The sequence below is a fragment of the Erinaceus europaeus genome, chromosome 3 (assembly GCF_950295315.1).
Source record: "Erinaceus europaeus chromosome 3, mEriEur2.1, whole genome shotgun sequence".
Classification (NCBI taxonomy): Eukaryota; Metazoa; Chordata; class Mammalia; order Eulipotyphla; family Erinaceidae; genus Erinaceus; species Erinaceus europaeus.
In genome coordinates, this window is record NC_080164.1 from 64,146,641 (window position 1) to 64,169,382 (window position 22,742).

The 22,742-nt window shown below is 45.6% G+C and overlaps 1 protein-coding gene across 3 annotated transcripts in view; it reads right to left on the reverse strand.

The window, feature by feature from the left end:
* Window positions 1–1,286: 1,286 nt before the first annotated feature.
* ELMOD3 (ELMO domain containing 3) overlaps window positions 1,287–22,742 on the reverse strand; it is a 48,296-nt gene continuing 26,840 nt past the window's right edge. For all 3 annotated transcript variants that reach the window (XM_060187324.1, XM_016191213.2, XM_060187323.1), the window contains 4 exons: window positions 17,354–17,484; window positions 4,727–4,803; window positions 4,356–4,483; window positions 1,287–2,014 (listed from right to left, as the gene is read on the reverse strand). In XM_060187324.1, the coding sequence (XP_060043307.1) occupies window positions 1,821–2,014; window positions 4,356–4,483; window positions 4,727–4,803; window positions 17,354–17,484 (530 nt within the window). In that variant the 3' untranslated portion in view covers window positions 1,287–1,820. The remainder of the gene's footprint in view (window positions 2,015–4,355; window positions 4,484–4,726; window positions 4,804–17,353; window positions 17,485–22,742) is intronic.

Sequence of the window (22,742 nt, forward strand, 5' to 3'; positions counted from 1 at the left end):
CCTGTGGCCTGGCAGAGTCACAGAGAGCCTGACCCACCCTCACTCCCAGGCTTCTGAGCTCTTGCATGCTGGAGCTGTCCAGTCAAGCTCATCTTGCTGATTTTTGTGCCAAGAAGCACAGAGGGGAAAAAAAATCAACTCGGGTGGTTGACTGTACAATGCTTATATAAAAAGACTTTCATGACTGAGGCACGCTGAGGTTCCAGGTTTAATCCCTCACCACACCACCATACACCTGAGCTAATGCTCTGAAAAAAAACAGTTCCCATGAGTATCTGTCCCTCTGCCCTTCTCTCCAAAGTCATCCTGTTGTTAACCCAACAGCCACACAGACTGTGCTAGGATGGTTTTTTAAAGGGGAGGGAGGGTCCATCATTGCCATTAAGCCTTTAAAAAAAAAAAAAGGGAGGGAAGGTCAAGGAGTCATCTCAGCAGTAGCACCCCAGACTTATTTTTGAGGCCCCAGAGGTCCTACATTTAGTGCTCAGCACCATCGTAAGTCAGAACTGAGCAGTGCTCCAGTCTCTCTGTGTGTCATGAAAATAATTTTTTTTTTTTTTTTTTTTTTTTACCAGAGCACTTATCAGCTCTGGCTTATGGTGGCATGGGAGATTGAACCTGTGACTTTGGAGCCTCAGGCATGACAGTCTGTTTGCATAACCACTATGCTATCTATCCTTGCATGAAAATATATATATGGTGGGGGGGGGGGCAGGAGAGCAAGAACTGCATTAGATCCATGGTTCTGACACGTTCAGGGGTGTGATGAATTTGAAGTCTAGGTAGGCCTTTCCCAAGAGAGATTCAGACATTCCCTAAACCAGTCCATCAACAAAACCACAACCTAGACCCTAGGCTGAATTACTGCCAATGTTCCAAGACCTACAGCATGAGCACTCTTGTCTGGGAGGCATCGCACAGGGAGTGCCATGGCCTCTCTTCAGCTAGGCTGTGCTACAGGCTGAGCATCTGGTAGGGTTTGCTTTTTAGTACCAAAGGGAATTGCAGGGAACGAACCACTGAACGTCCAGGTCCAAAGTGGAGGCTAAGTTGCCACATCTCTCTCTGTGCTCTCGCTCCTGAAATCTCCAGGGATTTGAGAGACTTTTTTTTCTTTAAAGATCAAGTTTAGTGGTCCAGGAGGTAGCGCAGTAGATAAAGCATTGATCTCTCAAGCATGAGGTCCTGCTCTCAATCCCCAGCAGCACATGTATCAGGGTGATGTCTGGTTCTCTTTCTCTCTCTCTCTCTCTCCTTCTATCCCTCTCATTAATAAATAAATAAAATACTTTTAAAAATCAATTTTATTTATTAGGGGAGAGAGAGTATATTTGACATGAAACAAAAGAGGAGCCAGGATCTGTGAAGTGGTGCAGGCAAGAAGCCCCTTTGATTATCCTGGTGGACAGGAAGAAAGAGATAAAGAGGGAGGGAGGGAAAGAAGGGAAAGGGGGAAGAAAGAAAGGAAGGAAGGAGAGAAGGGAGGGGAGGAGAAGGGCGACAGGAAGGGAGGGGAGGGAGAGAATTCTAGCACCTCTGCTTGGGAACTGCCTTCTGTGTAGTGATATTAGGAACATGGGGTGGGGCTCTCTCACCTTACTTACCCCCAGCAATTACCCAGAATCTATGAGCTGTAGTTCAACTAAGGGGCCACTCTGACCCTCTGCTTAGGAGGCAGGTGTGCAGGGAGGGGCTCAGCTTCTTTCCCCAGTGCTGAGTCAGGCAAGCACTGGGCCCAGCTCTGGTACTCCTGACCCACTGCTTTCGAAAGCCCCTGTAGCCTGGTCTTTCAGCTTTTCTCTCAGTCAGTTCTGGGTCGGTCAGATCAGCCGGGTGCCTTCAGAGGAGTGTGCTGGCGGGTCACACACGCCGGTGAAGGTGAGGTCTTTGGCATGAGTGGTGTGTAGCTTCTGTGCGCCCAGCAAGGAGGCCTGCACACTTGCGCCTCCAGTCAGGTACACTTCCAGGGTCTTGAGCAGCCGCCTCGGGCACTTCTTGGCCAATACTTCCAAGTCTGGAACAGAGACAGTGCAGGGACAGAGGGCCTGAGAGGGCTTCCTACTGCACCCCAGGCAGGGCCTCAAACTTAGCAGCCCTAGGGAGTCTCACCAATCCAGATCCATTTTTTTTTTCCCCCAGCCCATATCCTATGGAGAGGAGTCTCTGAGTCTTTTAAGACAGAGTTTACTGGGGGGGCTGAGGAACTGGCTGTGGCTGCCAGAGACTACACGGCAAGCTCACCCTGTCCAGGACAATCAAGTTTGAACAGTCAGCCCCACTGTTGAATCAGATTTGTTTATTTTACCTTGGGGCCTTGCACACACATGGCTCCACTACTCCTTGCAGACTTTCTTTTCGGATAGAGACAGAGAGGTACAGAGAAACAGAGAGGAGTAAGGGTGGCTGGTGGTGGTCACACCCAGTAAAGTGTACTCATGAGCAGTGAAGCAATGCTACAGGTATCTCTCTCTAGCTCCCACTTCTCTCTTGATTTCTTTATCACAAAAAAAAAAAAAAAAAGGAAGCTACTGGGAACAGTAGATCAGTATAGTCATGCAGGCACCAAGCCCCATCAGTGACTTTGGCAGTAATACAAAAGAGAGGCAGAGGGAGTCGGTGGTAGCACAGTGCAAAGTGCAAGAACCAGCGTAAGGATCCCGGTTCGAGCCCCCGGCTCCCCACCTGTAGGAGAGTCGCTTCACAGGCGGTGAAGCAGGTCTGCAGGTGTCTATCTTTCTCTGCCCCTCTCTGTCTTCCCCTCCTCTCTCCATTTCTCTCTGTCCTATCCAACAACAATAATAACAACTACAACAGTACAACAACAAAGGCAACAAAAAGGAAATAAATGAATGTTTTTTAAAAAGAGAGAGAGGCAGAGGGAGATAGGGAGAGAGGGGAGGGGCGGCAAGAGAGAAGGAGAGACACCACAGGACCACTCCACTATTCATGGAGCTTCCTTGCTTCGTGCATGGTGCTTCCATGTGGTTCCAGAGACTCAAACCTGGGTCCTGGCACATGGTAAATCTCTAGGGGTGAATTATCTCTTGGCTCCTAGCCCCAGCTTGCAATCTGAAAAATATGATCACCATAAGGTATAAGACTAGAAAGGGAAGATAGTGCTAAGAAAGAACTAGCAAGTGGCCGGACAGATGGTGCAGTGAATGGTGCCAAATGCTGGACTTGCAAACACGAGGTACCCAGTTCGATCCCTAGCATCACATATGTCAGAGTGATGTCCTGGTCCTCTCTCTTTCTCTTCATGTTGTCTCAAAAATAAATGTTTTTAAAAAGAAAAGAACTGGGAGTCGGGCGGCAGTGCAGCTGGTTAAGCGCGTGGCGCAAAGCACAAGGACCCGCATAAGGATCCCAGTTCCAGCCCCGGCTCCCCACCTGCAGGGCAGTCGCTTCACAGGCGGTGAAGCAGGTCTGCAGGTGTCTATCTTTCTCTCTCCTTCTCTGTCTTCCCCTCCTCTCTCCATTTCTCTCTGTCCTATCCAACAATGATGACAACAGCAGCAGCAATAATAACTACAACAATAATAAACAACAAGGGCAACAAAAGGGAAAATAAATAAATATAAAAAAATAAAATAAAAAAAAAAGAAAAGAACTAGGGAGTCAGGCGGTAGCACAGGTTGAGCACACGTGGTGCAAAGCACAAGGCCCAGCATAAGGACCCCAGTTTGAGCCCCCAGTTCCCCACCTGCAGGGGAGTCGCTTCACAAGCAGTGAAGCAGGTCTGCAGGTGTCTATCTTCCTCTCTCCCTGTCTTCCCCTCCTCTCTCCATTTCTCTCTGTCCTATCCAACAACAATGACATCAATAATAATAACTACAACAATAAAACAAGGGCAACAAAAGGGAATAAATAAATATTTTTAAAAAATTTAAAAAGGGAATCAGGCGGTAGTGCAGTGGGTTAAGCGCACGTGGCGCAAAGCGCAAGGACCAGTGTAAGGATCCCAGTTCGAGCCCCCAGCTCCCCACCTGCAGGGGAGTCGCTTCACAAGCGGTGAAGAAGGTCTGCAGATATCTGTCTTTCTCCCCCTCTCTGTCTTCCCCTCCTCTCTCCATTTCTCTCTGTCCTATCCAACAACAACGACATCAATAACAACAACAACAATCACTACAACAATAAAATAACAAGGGCAACAAGAGGAAATAAATATTTTTTAAAAATTAATTAAGAAAAAGAATAGCAGAGGACTGAAGGCGGCTTTGGCAAGTTGAAACTTATTACAGTGTGCAGTATGAGGGAACTGCATCCCTGTTTAGTCTAGCAGCCACCCTGGAAGGTCCCTGAACTTGGGGACACAGGAGTTGCAGGTGAAGTCCTCCCCCAAAGCAAGAGCATACCTTTGAGGACAAAGCCAGAGTCGGAGATGGTCTTCTGCTGAGTCCGCCAGACATGTGCGAGGCGGAGGAAAGTGGCGGCATAGAAGCTGTTCACTACCGGGACTACCTTCTGCTGCCGATTACACTCCCTGCAGGATGAGGGTTTCCTCAGCAGAGACAAAGGCTGACAGGTGAGTATTTCCCCACCCTTTCCCAGCCATTCTCCAGACAGCCTTGACTCTTGAAGTCGGGGATCCAAAGGCCAAACTGGTTAGGAGAGTGAGTAAAAGGGGTGGGGGCTTTCCCAGAGTAGCTGGTGAGTAGGCAGCCTGAGAATTTATGGGGCCACTCCATGGCTCAGCCAGCCGGGGTGAGCATTGTGGGGGACTCACCTGGAGAGACAGTCCTCCCGTAAGGCCTGGATTGCGATTCTAGTGATATTCACAGACATCAAACAGAAGGGGAATTGCTGGAATGCAGGGGGAACAGGTCAGTGGCAACCCCAGCTAGAGTGGCCTCTGGGTAATAACAGAAATGAGAGTGTGGCGGCAACAGCGCTGATACTCATGCTTACAGATGAGGAAACTGACCTCACGGACCTGAAGTCACTCCACAAAGGCTCTGGAAACAGGATTCCAACTGAGTTTGATATATGCCACACCTGTGTGTGTGTCTTCTCCAACCTGCTGGCCTTTGCCCAACCCACCACAAGTGAACCCATGACCACCTCATCTCCACAGGAATAAGGCTGTAGACTTACCAAGCCATTCTTTCCCCCATTTTGTTGCCCTTGTTGTTAATATTATTGCTGTTGTTGGATAGGACAGAGAGAAGTTAATAGAGGAGAGGAAGACAGAGAGGGGGGGAAAGAAAGAAAGACACCTACAGACCTGCTTCACTGCCTGGTGAAGCAACCCCCACTGCAGGTGGGGGGCTGGGGGCTCTAACCAGGATCCTTGCACTTCGAGCCATGTGCGCTTAACCCGCTGTGCTACTATCCAGCCTTCTCTCTCTCTCTTTTTTTCTTTTAAATAATTCCTTTTAAACAAAATATTTTTATTTATTATTGGATAGAGACAGAGGGAAATTGAGAGGGCAGGGGGAGATAGAGAGGGAGAGAGACAGAGAGACACCTGCAGCCCTGCTTCACCACTTGTGAAACTCTGCCCCTGTGGGTGGGGGCCAGGGGCTTGTACCCAGGTCCTTGTGTACTTTAATGTGAGCACTTAGCCAGATGCACCACCTCCTGCCCCCTGTGTTACAGGCTTCTTTCTCTCACTCCCTCCCTGTCTCCCTACTCCCTCTTAATTTCACTTTTTTTGTCTCTATCCAAAATAAAATAAATAAGTAAATAACTTAAATTTTTTAAGTATTTTATTGGGAGTCGGACAGTAGTGCAGTGGGTTAAGCTCAGGTGGGACAAAGTGCAAGGACCCCTGTAAGGATCCCCGTAGACAGGTATCTGTCTTCTTTCCCCCTCTCTATCTTCCCCTCCTCTCTCGATTTTTCTCTATCCTATCCAACAACAATGACATCAATAATAGCTACAACAATAAAACAACAAGGGCAACAAAAGGGAATAAGCAAATAAAAATATTTTGATTTCTCTCTGTCTTATCCAACAATAATGATATCAATAATAACTACAAGGGCAACAAAAGGGAATAAATAAATAAATAAACAAAAATATTTTATTTATTCCCTTTGTTGCCCTTGTTTTATTGTTGTTATTGATGTTGTCGTTGTTGGATAGGATACAGAGAAATGGAGAGAGGAAGGGAAGACTAAGAGGAGGAGAGAAAGATAGACACCTACAGACCTGCTTCACTGCTTGTAAAGCGACTTCCCTGCAGGTGGGGACCAGGGGGCTCGAACTGGGATCCTTACACTGGTCCTTGCATTTTGCACCACCTGCACTTAACCTGCTGTGCTACCGCCTGACTCCCAACAACCTTTTTTTTAAAGAGAAGTTAATGGAAAACCAAATATGATTTAAAATTCAACTCCTGGGCTGGGGGGCTAGCATAATGGTTTTGCAAAAAAGACTTAATTTTAAAAAATATTTATTTATTCTCTTTTGTTGACCTTGTCTTGTTGTAATTATTATTGTTGTTGATGATGTCATCGTTATTGGATAGAACAGAGAGAAATGGAGAGAGGAGGGGAAGACAGAGAGGGGGAAAGAAGACAGATACCTGCAGACATGCTTCATTGCTTGTGAAGTGACTCCCCTGTAGTTGGGGAGCTGGGGGCTTGAATGGGGATATTTACATGGGTCCTTGCACTTTGCACCACCTGTACTTAACCCGCTGCGCTACCGCCCAGCGGTAAAAGGAAAAATATTTATTTTTCCTTTTGTTTCCCTTGTTGTTTTTTGTTGTTGTTGTTGTTGTTATTGTTCTTCTTATTGATGTCATTGTTGTTGGATAGGACAGAGAGAAATGGAGAGAGGAGAGGAAGGCAGAGAGGGGGAGAGAAAGATAGACACCCACAGACCTGCTTCACTGCCAGTAAAGCAACTTCCCTGCAGGTGGGGAGCCGGGGGCTCGAACTGGGATCATTACGCCAGTCCTTGTGCTTTGCACCACATGTGCTTAACCGGCTGTGCTACCACCTGACTCCTACAAAAAGACTTTTATGCAACAAAGTTCCCAGGTTCAATCCCAGCTAAGGTCCCAGGTTCAATTCAAGCCAAAGCTGAGCTGTGCTCTGGTAAAAATTAAAATAAGATAAAATTCAACAGGGAAGTCGGGCGGTAGCGCAGTGGGTTAAGCGCACATAGGTTTGAGCCCCCAGCTCCCCACCTGCAGGGGAGTCACTTCACAGGCGGTGAAGCAGGTCTGCAGGTGTCTTTCTCTTCCCCTCTCTGTCTTCCCCTCCTCTCTCCATTTCTCTCTGTCCTATCCAACAATAATACTAACAATGACAATAAACAACAAGGGCAACAAAAGGGAAAAGAAATAAAATTAAATAAAATAAGGACCATGTAATCTAAAAGAAAAAAATTCATCTTCTTAGTTGCACAAGCCACATTCCAAGTGCTCAGTTGCCATGAGTGGGTCACAGCTGCTGCCTGGGACAGTGTGACAACAGCGTATTCCCATCATTGCAGAAAGTCCCACTTGACAATGAACAGAACTGTAGAAACGCCACAAAGATTTTCCTCAGACTCTTCCACAACATCTGGCTTCCACATCACCCATTTGCCGCCCGCTATCTGTGCATCTTTGGGAAGGCCACCCAAGCTCTATAAAACCTCCATCTCCTCAAGAGTAAAAAGGAGCTGTGCAGAAGAGAGTTAGCATGGCAGGCCCAAGATCTCTATGCTTAGGAAGCCCTGTGTGCAAGCTTAGTATCTGAGAGCTTGGGTTTGGAGAGAATTTCCACCATTCTCTCTGGATGATACCTGGGTTTGTTTGCCTGAATGATAATGTGCAAAACAGTGTGGTGAATGCTGAAACCTGCTTTCCTCAGTGACTCTGGAATGTTGGTGGGTGCTAGACAGATGGTGCCTGCATGACCAACCTCCAGTAAAACTCTTGGGTACTGCTTCTCTACTGAGTCCCTGGCTGGCAGCACTTCAGTGGTGTGCAATTGACCCTGGATGGATTGAGTCCCAGGGTGGTTCCACTGGGACAAGGCTCTTGCAGGCCTGCACATGGTTTCCTCTGAGCTTCCTCTGCCCCATATGCTTCTTTGTTGACTTACTGAAACACAGCTGTGTATGTGACCATATGCTGAGTCCTGCAAATCCTCCCAGTGAATCAGAGAACCTAGAGGTTGGCTTGGGGACCAGACATAAGTGCCATTTTGGGTGGAATCAAGTCACTAGCATTACATAAACCTGAGATGGGGGAAGTCTGGCAGTAGCGCAGTGGGTTAAGCACACACAGCACAAAGTGCAGGGACCGGCATAAGGATCCCAGTTCGAGCCCCCAGCTCCCCCCCTGCAGGGGAGTCGCTTCACAGGCGGAGAAGCAGGCCTGCAGGTGTCTGTCTTTCTCTCCTCCTCCCTGCCTTCCCCTCCTCTCTCCATTTCTCTCTGTCCTATCCAACAACAATGACATCGATATCAACAATAATAATAACTACAACAATAAAAAACAAGGGCAGCAAAAAGGAATAAATATTTAAAAATAATAATAAAAAATTATTTTTAAAAGATAGGTTTTATTATGTAAACTATACATTCAATTGTATTCTACAACCTATTTCACAGAACTGAAGATTAATTTAGGTCATGTACGGAAGATACTAAGTGCAAGGCCTGGCCTAATGAGCTACTAGTAAATGTTTATAATTACTATGTATATCTAGAGTTTATTTTATTTTTTTCTAGAGTTTATTTTAATGATATACATATATATATATACATATATATATAAATATGCATTGTTCAACTCTGACTTATAGTAGTACCAGGGATCAAAATTGGGATCACTGAGGCCTCAGGCATACAAATCCTGTGATCTAATAAGTTGAACTATTTTCCCAGGCCCATAATTATTATCTTTGCTTCAACATGGGTAGCTGAGATAAACAGCAATGCATTATACTTCATTCATTGCCTATTTAATTAATACATATAGTTGTATATTATCTTTCCGTTTGTTTATTTTTTTTTTATTGCCATCAGGATTATCACTGGGGCTTGCCATGTTTTCCTTTCTATTTTATTAGATAGGACAGAGAGAATTGAGAAGGGGAAGGAATAAAGAGAGGGAGAGAGAAAGACACCTGCAGACTTGCTTCACCACTCCTTGTTTTTTAAAATAGTTTTAAATTATTTTATTTATTTATTCCCTTTGGTTGCCCTTATTGTTTTATTGTTGTAGTTATTATTGTCATCGTCGTTGGATAGGACAGAGAGAAATGGACAAAGGAGGGGAAGGCAGAGAGAGGAGGAGAGAAAGACAGACACCTGCAGACCTGCTTCACCGCTTGTAAAGCAACTCCCCTGCAGGTGGGGAGCCAGGGGCTTGAACCAGGATCCTTACTCCGGTCCTTGCGCTTTGCACCACCTGTGCTTAACCTGCTGCGCTACTGCCAGACTCCCGCTTCACCACTCTTGAAGTATCCCCCTTGCAGGTGGGGACCAGAGGCTGGAGCCTGGATCCTGGCACATGGTGTTATGTGTGTTCAACCAGGTACACCATTGCCCAGCCCCTTCCCTTGATTTTTTTTTTAAAAATTTTAAATTATTTTTTATTTTCCCTCTTGTTGCCCTTTTTTTTAAAATTGTTGTTATTATTGTTGTTGTTATTGATGTTGTCATTGTTAGGACAGAGAGAAATGGAGAGAGGGGAAAACAGAGGGGAAGAGAAAGATACATATATATTAATTTTAATATTTATTTATTCCCTTTTGTTGCCCTTGTTTCATTGTTGTAGTTATTATTGTTGTAGTATTTATTGTTGTAGTTATTGATGTCGTTGTTGGATAGGACAGAGAGAAATGGAGAGAGGAGGGGAAGACAGAGAGGAGGAGAGAAAGATAGACACCTGCAGACCTGCTTCACCACCTGTGAAGCGACTCCCCTGCAGGTGGGGAGCCGGGGGCTCGAACTGGGATCCTCATGCTGATCCTTTCGCTTTGCGCCATGTGCACTTAACCGGCTGTGCTACTGCCCGACTCCCTATATTTATTCATTTTATTGGATAGATACAGAGAAATTGAGAGGGGAGGGGGAGATAGAGAGGAAGAGACATAGAAAGACACCAGCAGGGGTCTAGCTAAGTGCTCACATAACAGTGCACAAGGATCCGGGTTCAAGCCCTTGGTCCCTGCCTGCAGGAGAAAGCTTCAGGAGTGGTAAAGCAGGGTTGTAGGTGTCTCTCTCTATCTACCTCCCTCAAATCTTCTGTTTCTATCCAATAATAAATAAATATGTTTTTTTTTTTTTTAAAGAAAGACACCTGAAGCACTGTTTTATCATTTGTGAAGCTGGCCCCATACAGGTAGGGACCAGGGAGCTTAAAATTGGGTCCTTAGACATGTTAACATGTGTGCTCAATGGGGTATGCCACTGCCCAGCCCTATTTAATTTTTTTAGATAGAGACAGAGAGGCAGAAAGAGAGAATAAAAGAAACCATAGCACCAAAGCTTCATCAAAGCGGTGGGGGCAGGGCGCAAACCTGGATTGAGCACATGGCTAGCAGCACTTGGATAGTGTGAGCTATTTAATCAGTCCTATATTCAACTGATAGAGAAAAGAAATGTGGCCAGGGCGATAGCACAGAGGTTTATACAACAGCCTAAGATGTCCGAGACTACAAGGCCTCAGGTTCAAACCCCAGTGCCACCATAAGTCAGAGCAGGTGGGAACCAGAGGCTTACTCTGGTAAATATATTTATGTATGTGTTATACACAAGATACATCAAATATATTTTTATATTTATTTATTTATTCCCTTTTGTTGCCTTTGTTGTTTTATTGTTGTAGTCATTATTGTTGTTGTTATTGATGTCATCGTTGTTGGATAGGACAGAGAGAAATGGAGAGAGGAGGGGAAGACAGAGAGGGGGAGAGAAAGATAGACACCCGCAGACCTGCTTCACTGCCTGTGAAGCGACTGCCCTGCAGGTGGGGAGCCGGGGGCTCGAACCGGGATCCTTAACTTGCACCGGTCCTTGTCCTTGGCGCCACATACGCTTACCCACTGCACTGCCGCCCGACTCCCACATCAAATATATTTTTACTAATGAAAATGAAGTTATTTTAAGAAATAACAATCATTGTATTTTGTGCTTGTTACTTAGAGAGTTTATCTGAAACGGAGAACAACTCTGTGGGGTTGGGATTCTTTTTCTCATGTTACAAAGGAAGAAGCTGAGGTTCTGACACCAAGTCATCAAGCCGTACCTGCAGTGGGTGTTTGTGCTGCTCAGGCCTGCCTTGTGCTCTAGCCTTGAAGAACAAATGGCCTGACTCAAAGGCTCCAGGCATGGCCTTCAGCCACTTATTCTTGGTTCCCCCCAACCCGCCCTCTTTCTCTCTCACACACACACACAAAACATCAAAGCGCATCCAATGTCCATTCTCTGTGAAGTGATCCTGAGTGCAGGGGTTGGTCTACCTGCCCTGGAATATCTTGCCTCTAGAATTAGGTGTAAACCAGTGACACACACATCTACTCCAAGCTCTGTCCATGACAGGGCCTAGGAGCAGTGAACTCTCAATACCAGTGCTCAGAACTTAAGTTTGCAAATAGCGTTCTTTATTATTACTGTTATTGTATTATCTTCATTTATTTATTGGAGACAGAAATTGACAGGGAAGGTGGTGATACAGAGACAGAGAGACAGAGAGACACTTGCAGCCCTGCTTCACCACTTGCAAAGCTTTCTTCCTTCAGGTAGGGACTGGGGGCTCAAACCCAGGTCCTTCCTTGCACATTGTAACATGTGCACTCAACCAGGTGCTCCAACCACCTGGCCCCCAAATAGCATTTTTCAGTTAAAGGAGCAAGAACTTCTGGGGGAAGTGGTTGATTCTAGGGTGGGAATTACACAGGGAAATGACAAACTAAGCCTAGAACATCTTTTGGTTACTAGAAAATTTAAAAACTAAAATATATTGGGTAGCGCAGTAAGTTAAGCACACATGGTGTGAAGCGCAAGGACCAGCTCAAGAATCCTGGTTCGAGCTCCTGGCTTCCCACCTGCAGGGGGGTTGCTTCACGAGCAGTGAAGTAGGTCTACAGGTGTCTATCTTTCTCTCTGTCTTCCCCTCGTCTCTCGATTTCTTTCTGTCCTATCCAACAATGACAGCAATAACAACAATAATAATAACAGCAACAATGAACAATAAGGGCAACAAAAGGGAAAAAAATAGCCTCCAGGAGCAGTGGATTCATAGTGCAGGTACTGAGCCCCAGTGATAACCCTGGAGACAAAGAAAAAATAAATAAATAAAAATTGCTCGGGGGGGCGGGGGGGGGGGCGGGTGGTAGTGCAGTGGGTTAAGCACACATGGTGCGAAGTACGAGGACCAGCGTTAAGGATCCCCCATCCCCAACCTGCAGAGGGGTCGCTTCACAGGCAATGAAGCAGGTCTGCAGGTGTCTATCTTTCTCTCCCCCTCTCTGTCTTCCCCTCCTCTCTCCATTTCTCTCTGTCCTATCCAACAACAACAGCAATGACAACAATAGCAATAACAACAAAAAGAGCAACAAAATGGGGAAAATGGCCTCCAGGAGCAGTGGATTCCTAGTGTGTGGTGACCCAGCAGGAGTCTGGGACTATTAGCATACAAATGACGTCACCCTGAGGAGGTGTTTCAGAGAAGGGAATGTATAAAAGCAAGTGACTTTGAGCACCAGAGGCTCTTTGGATGCTGCTGCTTCTCCTGATCAGAAGCTTCTTCTGGTCAGGTATCTGCCATGGCTGCTTCTCCTGGGAACTGAACACGTGCGACTCTGCTAGCCAGTAAACTTTTAGACCCCTCTACAGCCATGAGCAACCTGTACCAGAGCTTATAACTGTTTATCTTAAGGGACTAAACTTTGATAACCATATTCAGACTTTATAGACCTAGCGTACGCTTAACCTTGATGATAATTGTTTATTTTGCCTTTCACCTATTTCATCCTAATAAACCGTGTATTGATTAAACCAGTGCCCAGCTCCCGCTGTGAATTCTTCTACATGCGCCACAAGCAGCCCCAACCCCCAAACCTCTATTTTTAATTTTTTATATTTATTTATTTTCCCTTTTGTTACTCTTGTTGCTTTTATTGTTGTTGTAGTTATTATTGTTGTTATTGATGTTGTCGTTGTTGGATAGGACAGAGAGAAATGGAGAGGGGAGGGGAAGACAGAGAGGGGGAGAGAAAGACAGACACCTGCAGACCTGCTCCACCGCCTATGAAGCAGGGCTAGAACCCGGATCCTTCCGCCGGTCCTTGCGCTTTGCGCTTCGTGCACTACCGCCCGACTCCCCCCCAAACCTCTTTTTAAGTTAATTTACAACACTAGTGCAGGCACCGAGCCCCAGCAATAATCCTGGAGACAAAAAAAAAAAATGCTCAGGAGGACAGGGAACAAGAGCCAACCTGAAACAGTTGTTAAAATGGTCCAAAGAGCTGCCTAAGAGGTAGGGCAGTGGATAAGTACTGGACTCTCAAGCATAAGGTCCTGAGTTTGAGCCCTGGCATCACATATGCTATAGTGGTGGTCTGGTTTTCTCTCTCTCTTAATATTTTATTTATCTATTTATGAGAAAGATAGGAGAGAGGGCGGGGCGGTAGCACAGCCGGTTAAGTGCACATGGCACAAAGTACAAGGATCAGCATAAAGCTCCCTATTCAAGCCCTGGCTTCCCACTTGCAGGGGAGTCACTTCACAAGTGGTGAAGCAGGTCTGCAGGTGTCTATCTTTCTCTCCCCCTCTCTGTCTTCCCCACCTCTTTCCATCTCTCTCTGTCCTATCCAACAACAACGACAGCACTAACAACAACGACGATAAAAACAAGGGCAACAAAAGGGAATAAATAGCCTCCAGGAGCAGTGGATTTGTAGTGCAGGCACTGATTACCAGCAATAACCCTGTAAGAAAAAAAACAAAAAGGAAAAAGAAAAAGAAAGAAAAATAGAAAGATAGGAAAAGAGAGAGAGAAAGAATCAGACATCACTCCAACATATGTGCTGCCAGGAATCAAACTCAGGACCACATGCTTTAGAGTCCAGTGCTTTTTTTATCCAGTGCACCATCTCCCTGACCACATCTCTGTCTCTCTCTCTCTCCTTATCTCTCAGTCATTAATAAATAAATAATCTTCTTAAAAAATGACCAAAGCTAGAACAATTAGGGAAGCAAAATAATGATAGTGTTGGGTTATAACTCATAGAATAGAATGCATATTCATGAGTCTACGCTGATGTAAAAAGTAGCTGAACAATGAGTGGAAGAACATAAGATAGTTCTTTCTTTTTTAGTATCTTATTTTTTTATTGAGTAGATATGGAAATCAAGAGGGAAGGGGCAGATAGAGAGAGACACCTGCAGCTCTGCTTTACTGCTCATGAAGCTTTCCTCCTGCAGGTGGGACTGGGGGCTTGAACTTGGGTCCTGTACATTGTAACATGTGCACTCTACAGAGTGCACCACGATTCAGTCCCCGTTCTTTCCTTTTGATGTGTGGTGCCAGAGATCAAATCCAGGGATTGAGCATGCCACTGTGTCACCTTCTCAGCCCAATTTTTAAATTTTATGTTATGAGAGACAGAGGAAGAGAGACAGACACTAAAAACCAAAATACTGTTCCATTGTCAGCGGAGTCCTATTTGTCACTATCCTTATGGTGCCGGGGCTCAAACTGTCTTCATATATGGACGGCATGCTGTGCTAGATCCCTAGTCCTGATAATATGTTTTATATTCTTTTTAAAAAATATTTTATTTATTTATTCATGAGAAAGATAGGAGGAGAGAGAAAGAACCAGATATCACTCTGGTACATGTGCTGCTGGGGATTGAACTCAGGACCTCACGTTTGAGAGTCCAATGCTTTATCCACTGAGCCACCTCCCGGACCACTTTTTTTTTATATTCTTATTTTAAGTTTAAAATTAAATTTTTGGAGGACTGAGTGGTGGCACACCTGGTTAAGCGCACATAGTATTAAGTGCAAGGACCCATGCAAGGATCTGTATTCGAGCTCCCACTCCCTACCTGCAGGGAGAAAGCTTCATGAGTGGTGAATCATGTCTACAGGTGTCTATATTTCTTTCTTTCTTTCTCTCCCTCTTTATCTTCCCCTCTCCTCTCAATTTTTCTCTGTCCTATCAAATAAAATGGGGGGGGGGGAGGAAAAAATGGCTGCCAGGATTCACAGTGCTCACACTGAGCCCCAGCAATAATAACCCTGGAGGAAAAAAAAATTAATAAAATCAATTTTTATTTAATTTATTTGCTTAATAGAGACAAGTAGAAATCTAGAGAGAAGAGGGAGAGAGACAGAAAGATACCTGCAGCACAGCTTCACTACTTGCAAAGCTTTTCCCCCTGCAGGTGGGAACCAAGGGCTTGAACCTGCAACATTATGTACTGTCACGTGTGCTCAACCAGATCCCTAAGTTAAAAAAATTAAATTTGTTTTGATGAGACAATGAGAGAGTATCTCTCAGCTCTGGCATATGTGAAGATGGGAGTTTAATTTTGGGATTTCCTGATTGCAAGACTGATTTCCTGATTGCCCTACCACTGAGCTATTTCCCTGCCATCAACAATTCTTTCTGACAGAAGAATCCCAATTTAAAAAAATGTATGTGAAATGAAGGAAACAGAAAACTACCATTAGAATAAAGTTTGAGGAGAAATAATTCTATTTGCCATCTCAAAGTGCTTTCCCCTGAGATAGTTACTGATCACAAAAGGACAGATGGTCACCTGACAATGGAAACACCCAGCAGCCATCTCCTCAACCATCTGCTCAAGGTTATGTTCACCTATATAAGACATGAACCGAACACCTGAATTTTCTCTTCCTTTTCCATTTCACATAATGGTCACCCTCTCTGCTTCTCAGGCTAAAAAATATCATTGCATCATTGACTCCTCTCTCTTTTTTTTTAAACCAGAGCACTGATCAGTTCTGGCTTATGGTGGTGTGGGGGATTGAACCTGTGACTTGGGAGCCTCAGGCATGAGAGTCTCTTTGCATAACCACTATGCTCTCTACCCCCAGCCCCATCATTGACTTATCTCTCTCTCTCTCTTTCCACCAGGGTTAATGCTGGGGCTCAGTTGTCTGTCAGTGTGACTCCACTGCTCCTGGTAGTCTTTCTTTCCTCTTCTTCTTCCCTTTTTAGATAGGGGGAGAAAGACTGAGAGAGAGAGAGATGGGGGAGGGAGGAGAGACACTGCAGCATGGCTGGCAAGTGCTCTCATGTGGTGAGCCAGGGTTTCAACACATGGTAACATGTACACTCTCCTGGCTAAGCCACTTGACACCCCCTCTTCTCTACTGCTTTCATTCTCCCATTCTTCTTCTTTTTTAAATATTTGTTTATTTATTCTCCCTTCTGTTGCCCTTGTTGTTTTTTTATTGTTGCAGTTATTATTGTTGTTATTATTAACGTTATCATTGTTGGATAGGACAGAGAGAAATGGAGAGAGGAGGGAAAACAGGGGGAGAGAAAGACTGACACCTGCAGACCTGCTTCACCACCTGTGAAGCGACTCCCCTGCAGGTGGGGAGCCAGGGGCTCGAACCCAGATCCCTACGCTGGTCCTTGCGCTTTGCACCACCTGTGCCCAACCTGCTGTGCTACCGCCCGACTCCCGATTTTTTTTTTTTTTTAAATATTTTATTTATCTAGGATAAAGACAGAAAGAAATTGAGAGGGGAGGGAGAGACAGAGAGACACTGCACACAATGCTTTTCCCATGCAGGTGGGAACCAGAGGCTTGAACCTGGGTTCTTAACGCACTATAATGTGTGCACTCAACCAGGTGTGCCACTGCCTGACCCCACAACCAGGGTTATTGTTGGGGACTGGTGCCTGCATTCAACTCTACCATATTCCTTCCTTCCTCCACCTTCCCTCTTTTCCCTTCCTTTTTTTGTTTGTTTCTGATAAAGACAGATAAATGGGAGAGGAGGAGAAAGAGAGGAAGAAAAAGGAAGACACCTGCAATACTGCTTCACCTCTTCCCCCTGTAGGTGGGGACTGGGGTCTTGAACTTGTGTCCTTGATCATGGTAACATGTTTCCTATAGCCACTTCCAAACTGTGAGAACAGCATGCCTACTCTACTCTCTCAAACCTTTATGGTTGAGTTGACACCCAGAATCTGACTAATTCACACCACCTCTTCTGCAAATACCCTGTTCCAAATCACTGAATTGCTACCTTCATTGTAAAAGCTCTCAGGGTGAAGTGATAGCTCACCCAGGATAGACCATATGCCTTACAGTGAGCATGGTCCTGGTTTTGAGCCGCAGCACCGCATAAGAGCGTCATGACACCGGGGGAAGCTCCGAGGATGGAGGTGTGGTGCTGTGCTCCTCGGCCCTACCTGGATATGGTGATGAGACAAGCGGAAAATCTCCTGAGCCATCGGCAAGGTCTTTGAGTCCATCACCAGGTACAGCAGGTGCAGGAGGGCAAGGAAGCCTGCCCCTCTCAGGTCTGTGGCTGGATTTGCTCCTGTAACAGAAACCATGAGGAAATTGGAGGTGAGGAAAGACAAAACTTAATAAAGTCCCTGCTCCCTTGAACTTTAATGAAGGTGCTTATAGGCCAAGTGGGGACTTCTGGGGAGGCTCTATGACAACCTAGTCTCAAAAAGTTGGTTCTCCCCCAGGAACCAAATATTACCAAAAAAAAAAATAATAATAACTCAATGAATTTCACCAGAGAGTCGTTGGGATTTCTAGTAAAGAAAGGAGTATCACTACCTGAAGGTAGGTGATTGTGCGTAGACAGCACAGCGGGGTCAGGATGGGAGGAAGAGAAAGACTCAAGCAGAAACTCGGCACTACACTGTGGGTGTCATATCTGCAATCATTTCAAATTCATGTGGTGGATATGAAGGGCCTGAGTGGAACCACTCAGTCACTACGTGTCTTTAAAAAAGCAGCTGGGGGGGGGGGTGGCTGGGCAGTAGCACAGTGGGTTAAGTGCACACAATGCAAAGTGCAAGGACCAGCATAAGGATCCCAGTTCGAGACCCTGGGAACCACGCAGGTCTGTAGGTGTCTATCTTTCTCTCCCCCTCTCTGTCTTCGCCTCCTCTCTCCATTTCTCTCTGTCCTATTCAACAACAGCAATGACAACAATAAATACAACAAGGGCAACAAATGGGGGAAAAAATGGCCTCCAGGAGCAGTGGATTCCTAATGCAGGCACTGAGCCCCAGTGATAATCCTGGAGACAAAAAAAAAGCAGCTTGGGACTGCTTTTTAGAGATGTAGGACCCCAGAGCAAAACTGAGAGAACTGCTTGGTGGACTCAAGGAACTGAACATTGTCCCCCTTGTGGCAGCAGGGAAACCAGCCAAACTCTAAGGTGTCCAGTTGCCACAGAGATTCTAGTGATGGGGATCATACTGTCCTGCAGTTCGGAGAGACTTTGACCACATAGCAGAGTTCCCACCTTCAAAACCAGTCTGGAAAGAGAAGGAGATGTGGGATGTTCTCTGCCCCTGCCCCCCCTCCAAGTATCCTAATTCAGGGATACCAAGCACCATGATACTACCTCACTTCTTCAAAAATTGTCCCCTCTGCTACAACTCAAACACAAAGAACTCATTGCCATCTGTAGGCTGATAACAGAAACCAAAACATGGGTAAAACTAGAAAACCCCAATACTGGGAAGTCAAGATGGCCAAGTACTTAATGATACAGATCCAGAAAATAAATAATTTAGGAATTACATTGTCAGGAACTATGAAAAAATAAAAAGCTCTCAATTTAATATGGAGAAATAGATTAAGAAAGAAATCCCGTGGGAGTCGGGTGGTAGCATAGTGGGTTAAGCGCAGGTAGCGCAAAGCGGAAGGACAGCGTAAGGATCCCAGTTTGAGCTCCTGGCTCCCCACCTACAAGGGGGTCGCTTCACAAGCAGGTCTGCAGGTGTCTATCTTTCTCTTCCCCTCTCTGTCTTCCCCTCTCTCGATTTCTTTCTGTTCTTCTTCTTCTAGTGTTTGCCCTTCTTCCGTAGCCAGTCAACAGCGTCAGGTTGAGCCTGATGTCAAGTTTCGAGACCTCCTTTGAATCTGGAGAGGTGGCAGTCGTTGACTATGTGGGTCATAGTCTGTCTGGAGCCGCAGGGGCAGTTCGGGTCGTCTCTGGCTCCCCAGCGATGGAACATAGCGGCGCACCGGCCATGGCCTATTCAGTAGCGATTGAGGAGGGCCCAATCATAACGTGCTAGGTCAAAGCCGGGTTGACGCTTGCAGGGGTCTGTGATGAGGTGTTTGTTCTTTACCTCAGCTGACTGCCAACTCTGTTTCCAAGAGTCTGGAACAGAGAAGTTCAGTGTAGGCGTAGGGGACCAGATTGGGTGACGAGACGTCAAGCGTTGGACAGGGTGGGTGAAGATATCCGCGTATATTGGCAGGTCCGGTCGAGCGTAGACATGGGAAATGAACTTAGATGATGCCGCATCCCGACGAATATCTGGCGGGGCGATGTTGCTAAGAACTGGCAGCCATGGAACCGGGGTGGAACGGATGGTTCCAGAAATTATCCTCATGGAGGAATATAATTTGGAATCGACCAAGTGGACATGGGGGCTACGGAACCATACTGGGGCACAGTATTCTGCAGTGGAATAGCATAATGCCAGAGATGATGATCATAGTGTGGAAGCGCTCGCGCCCCATGAGGAGCTGGCCAGTCTTGCAATGATGTTATTCCTCGCGCCCACCTTTGCTGCAGTTTTTATGAGATGTCTGTGAAATGACAGAGTACGATCGAGAGTAACACCAAGATAGACTGGCTGGGCTTCATGCAGGATTCTCGTATCATAAAGTTGCACATTAAGCTCACGCGAGGCCGAGGCATGGTGTAGATGGAAAACAGATGATACCGTTTTTGCAGTGCTAGGGATTAGTCGCCATTTTTTACAGTAATCAGATATCAGAGACATGTCTTTCGTGAGTGTTTCCTCGAGGATGTCGAACTCTGATGCCTGAGTTGCACAGCAGATGTCATCGGAGTAGATGAACTTCCTTGAAGAAGTTTCTGGGAGGTCATTGATGTAACTATTAAATAGCATAGGAGCCAGAACAGAGCCCTGGGGGAGGCCACTTGAGACAAGTCTCCATCTGCTAGACTTGTCACCCAGATGCACCCGGAATCTTCTGTTTTTGGAGAAGAAACGATATAGTGTTGGCCACCCATGGAGGCAGGCATCTTGAGAGCTTGACTAGGAGACCACGGTGCCAGACCGTGTCATAGGCTGCTGTGAGATCAACAAAGACAGCACCCGTCTTTAAATTCTTCTGGAATCCATTTTCAATGTAAGTTGAGAGGGCCAGGGCTTGTTCGCAGGGCTTGTTCTTTCTGTTCTATCCAACAACAACGACAACAGTAATAATAACCACAACAATGATAAAACCATTAGGGCAACAAAAGGGGGGAAAAAAAGCCTCCGGAAGCAGTGGATTTGTAGTGCAGGCACTGAGCCCCAGCAATAATCCTGGAGGAGAAAGAAAGAAAGGAAGAAAGAAAGAAAGAAAGAAGGAAAGAAAGAAAGAAAGAAAGAAAGAAAGAAAGAAAGAAAGAAAGAAAAGGAAAAAAGAAAAAGAAATGCTGTGATCTCAAAGACTCATTGGATAGGAAAATGGAAACCATGAAAACAGCTACAGGGTGTGGAGGATGTTTTGAATGCATTCCCATCTCATGTAGCGAGTCAAGGATGTAGCCTTATCCTTATTCACACAAAAGAGAGAACATCAGAAATAGCAGGAAAAATGATCACACTCTTTGCCTTCAAAGTAAGAGAAAAAAAGGTCTAGGAAAAATGAGGCAACTCTTGAAGAGATTAAAGTCTCCATTGGAAACACATATATAGGCCAAGAGGAGAACCCAGATGACCACCCTCACTTGCTATAATGTGATATCCCTTAGCAACACCAGAGTAATGGCAAGCAAGTAGGGAACTGGGACTCCGATCCGTTCCCAGAGCTAAGAAGCTCACTATTCTCTCTACAACAAAAGGTGTAGACTTACAGATTCAAGAAGCTGAGCAACCCCAAAGAGAAGAAATCCAAAAAAATCCATGCTAAGAACATCATAGTCAAATTCCAGCAAACTAAAAACAAACTAAACAGAACAGCAAACCAGCTTGTGCCAGGAGGTGGCTAAGAAACAGAGAGCAGGCCCTGGTTCTAGCCCTGGCACAGATATGTCAGATCAGTGCTCTGGTCAGTCTCTTTTACATAAAAAATAGGCAAAAAGAGAAACAGTGCCTTAACTATATGAGAGAAATAACTGGGGGCCAGCCAGATGATGGTACACTTGGTTGAGTACATACGTATGGTGCTCCAGGATCTGGGGGTTTGAGCCCCCATTCCCTATCTGCAGATGAAGCTTCATGAGTGATGAAGCAGGTCTGCAGCTGTCTCTCTTTCTTCCCCCCATCCCTCTCAAATTCTCGTAGCCAAAAAAAAAAAAGAGAGATAAAGAATTCTTTTTTATATTCATTCATTTATATTTAAAGATTTCATGTATTTATTAATAAGAAAGAAGAGACAGAACCAGACATCACTCTGGTACATGTGCTATCAGGGATTGGACTTAGGACCTCATGCTTCAGAGTCCAATGCTTTATCTACTGTGCCACCTTCTGGACTACTCCTTACATTTTTTTTTTAGTGATTTATTTATTGTATTTGACAGGACAGACTGAAAAAGGGAGAGGGAGAGAGAGAGAGAGACCTGAAACACTGCTTCATCACTTACGAAGCTTTCCCCCTGTGGGTGGGGACCAGGGGATTGAACCCAGGTCCTTGTGCATGGTAACATGTGCACTTAACCAAGTTCACCACTGCCCAGCCCCTAAAGAATGAATTCTTTTTATTTACTTATTTATTTTATTTATTTATTTATTCCCTTTTGTTGCCCTTGTTGTTTTATTGTTGTAGTCATTATTGATGTCGTTGCTGTTGGATAGGACAGAGAGAAATGGAGAGAGGAGGGGAAGACAGAGAGGAGGAGAGAAAGATAGACACCTGCAGACCTGCTTCAGTGCTTGTGAAGCGACTCCCCTGCAGGTGGGGAGCTGGGGGCTTGAACCAGGATCCTTACACCGGTCCTTGTGCTTTGTGCCACCTACGTTTAACCCGCTGTTCTACCACCCGATTCCCTAAAGAATGAATTCTAATGATAGCAGATTTCTCATCAGAAACCAGGGACACTATAAGGAAGTAGTGTTTTGTTTTGTTTTTTCCCTCCAGGGTTATTGCTGGGCTCGGTGCCTGCACCATGAATCCACCGCTCCTGGAGGCCATTTTTCCCCCTTTTTGTTGCCCTAGTTGTTGCAGCCTCGTTGCGGTTATTATTGCCATTGTTGACGTTGCTTTGTTGTTGGATAGGACAGAGAGAAATGGAGAGAGGAGGGGAAGACAGAAAGAGGGGAGAGAAAGATAGACACCTGCAGACCTGCTTCACCGCCCGTGAAGCGACTCCCCTGCAGGTGGGGAGCCGGGGGCTCGAACCGGGATCCTTACGCCGGTCCCTGCGCTTTGCGCCACGTGCGCTTAACCCACTGCACCACCACCCGACTCCCAGTAGTGTATTTTTTTAAGCCCTAAAAAGAAAGAACTGTCAACTTAAAATTCCACATCCTGAAAAATCATCCTTTAGGAAATCAGTTCTCAGATGGAGACTGAAGATTTAGTGCCAGCAGCACTATCTTAAGGAAATGGCTAAAGCAAATTCTTGAACAAGAAAGGGTA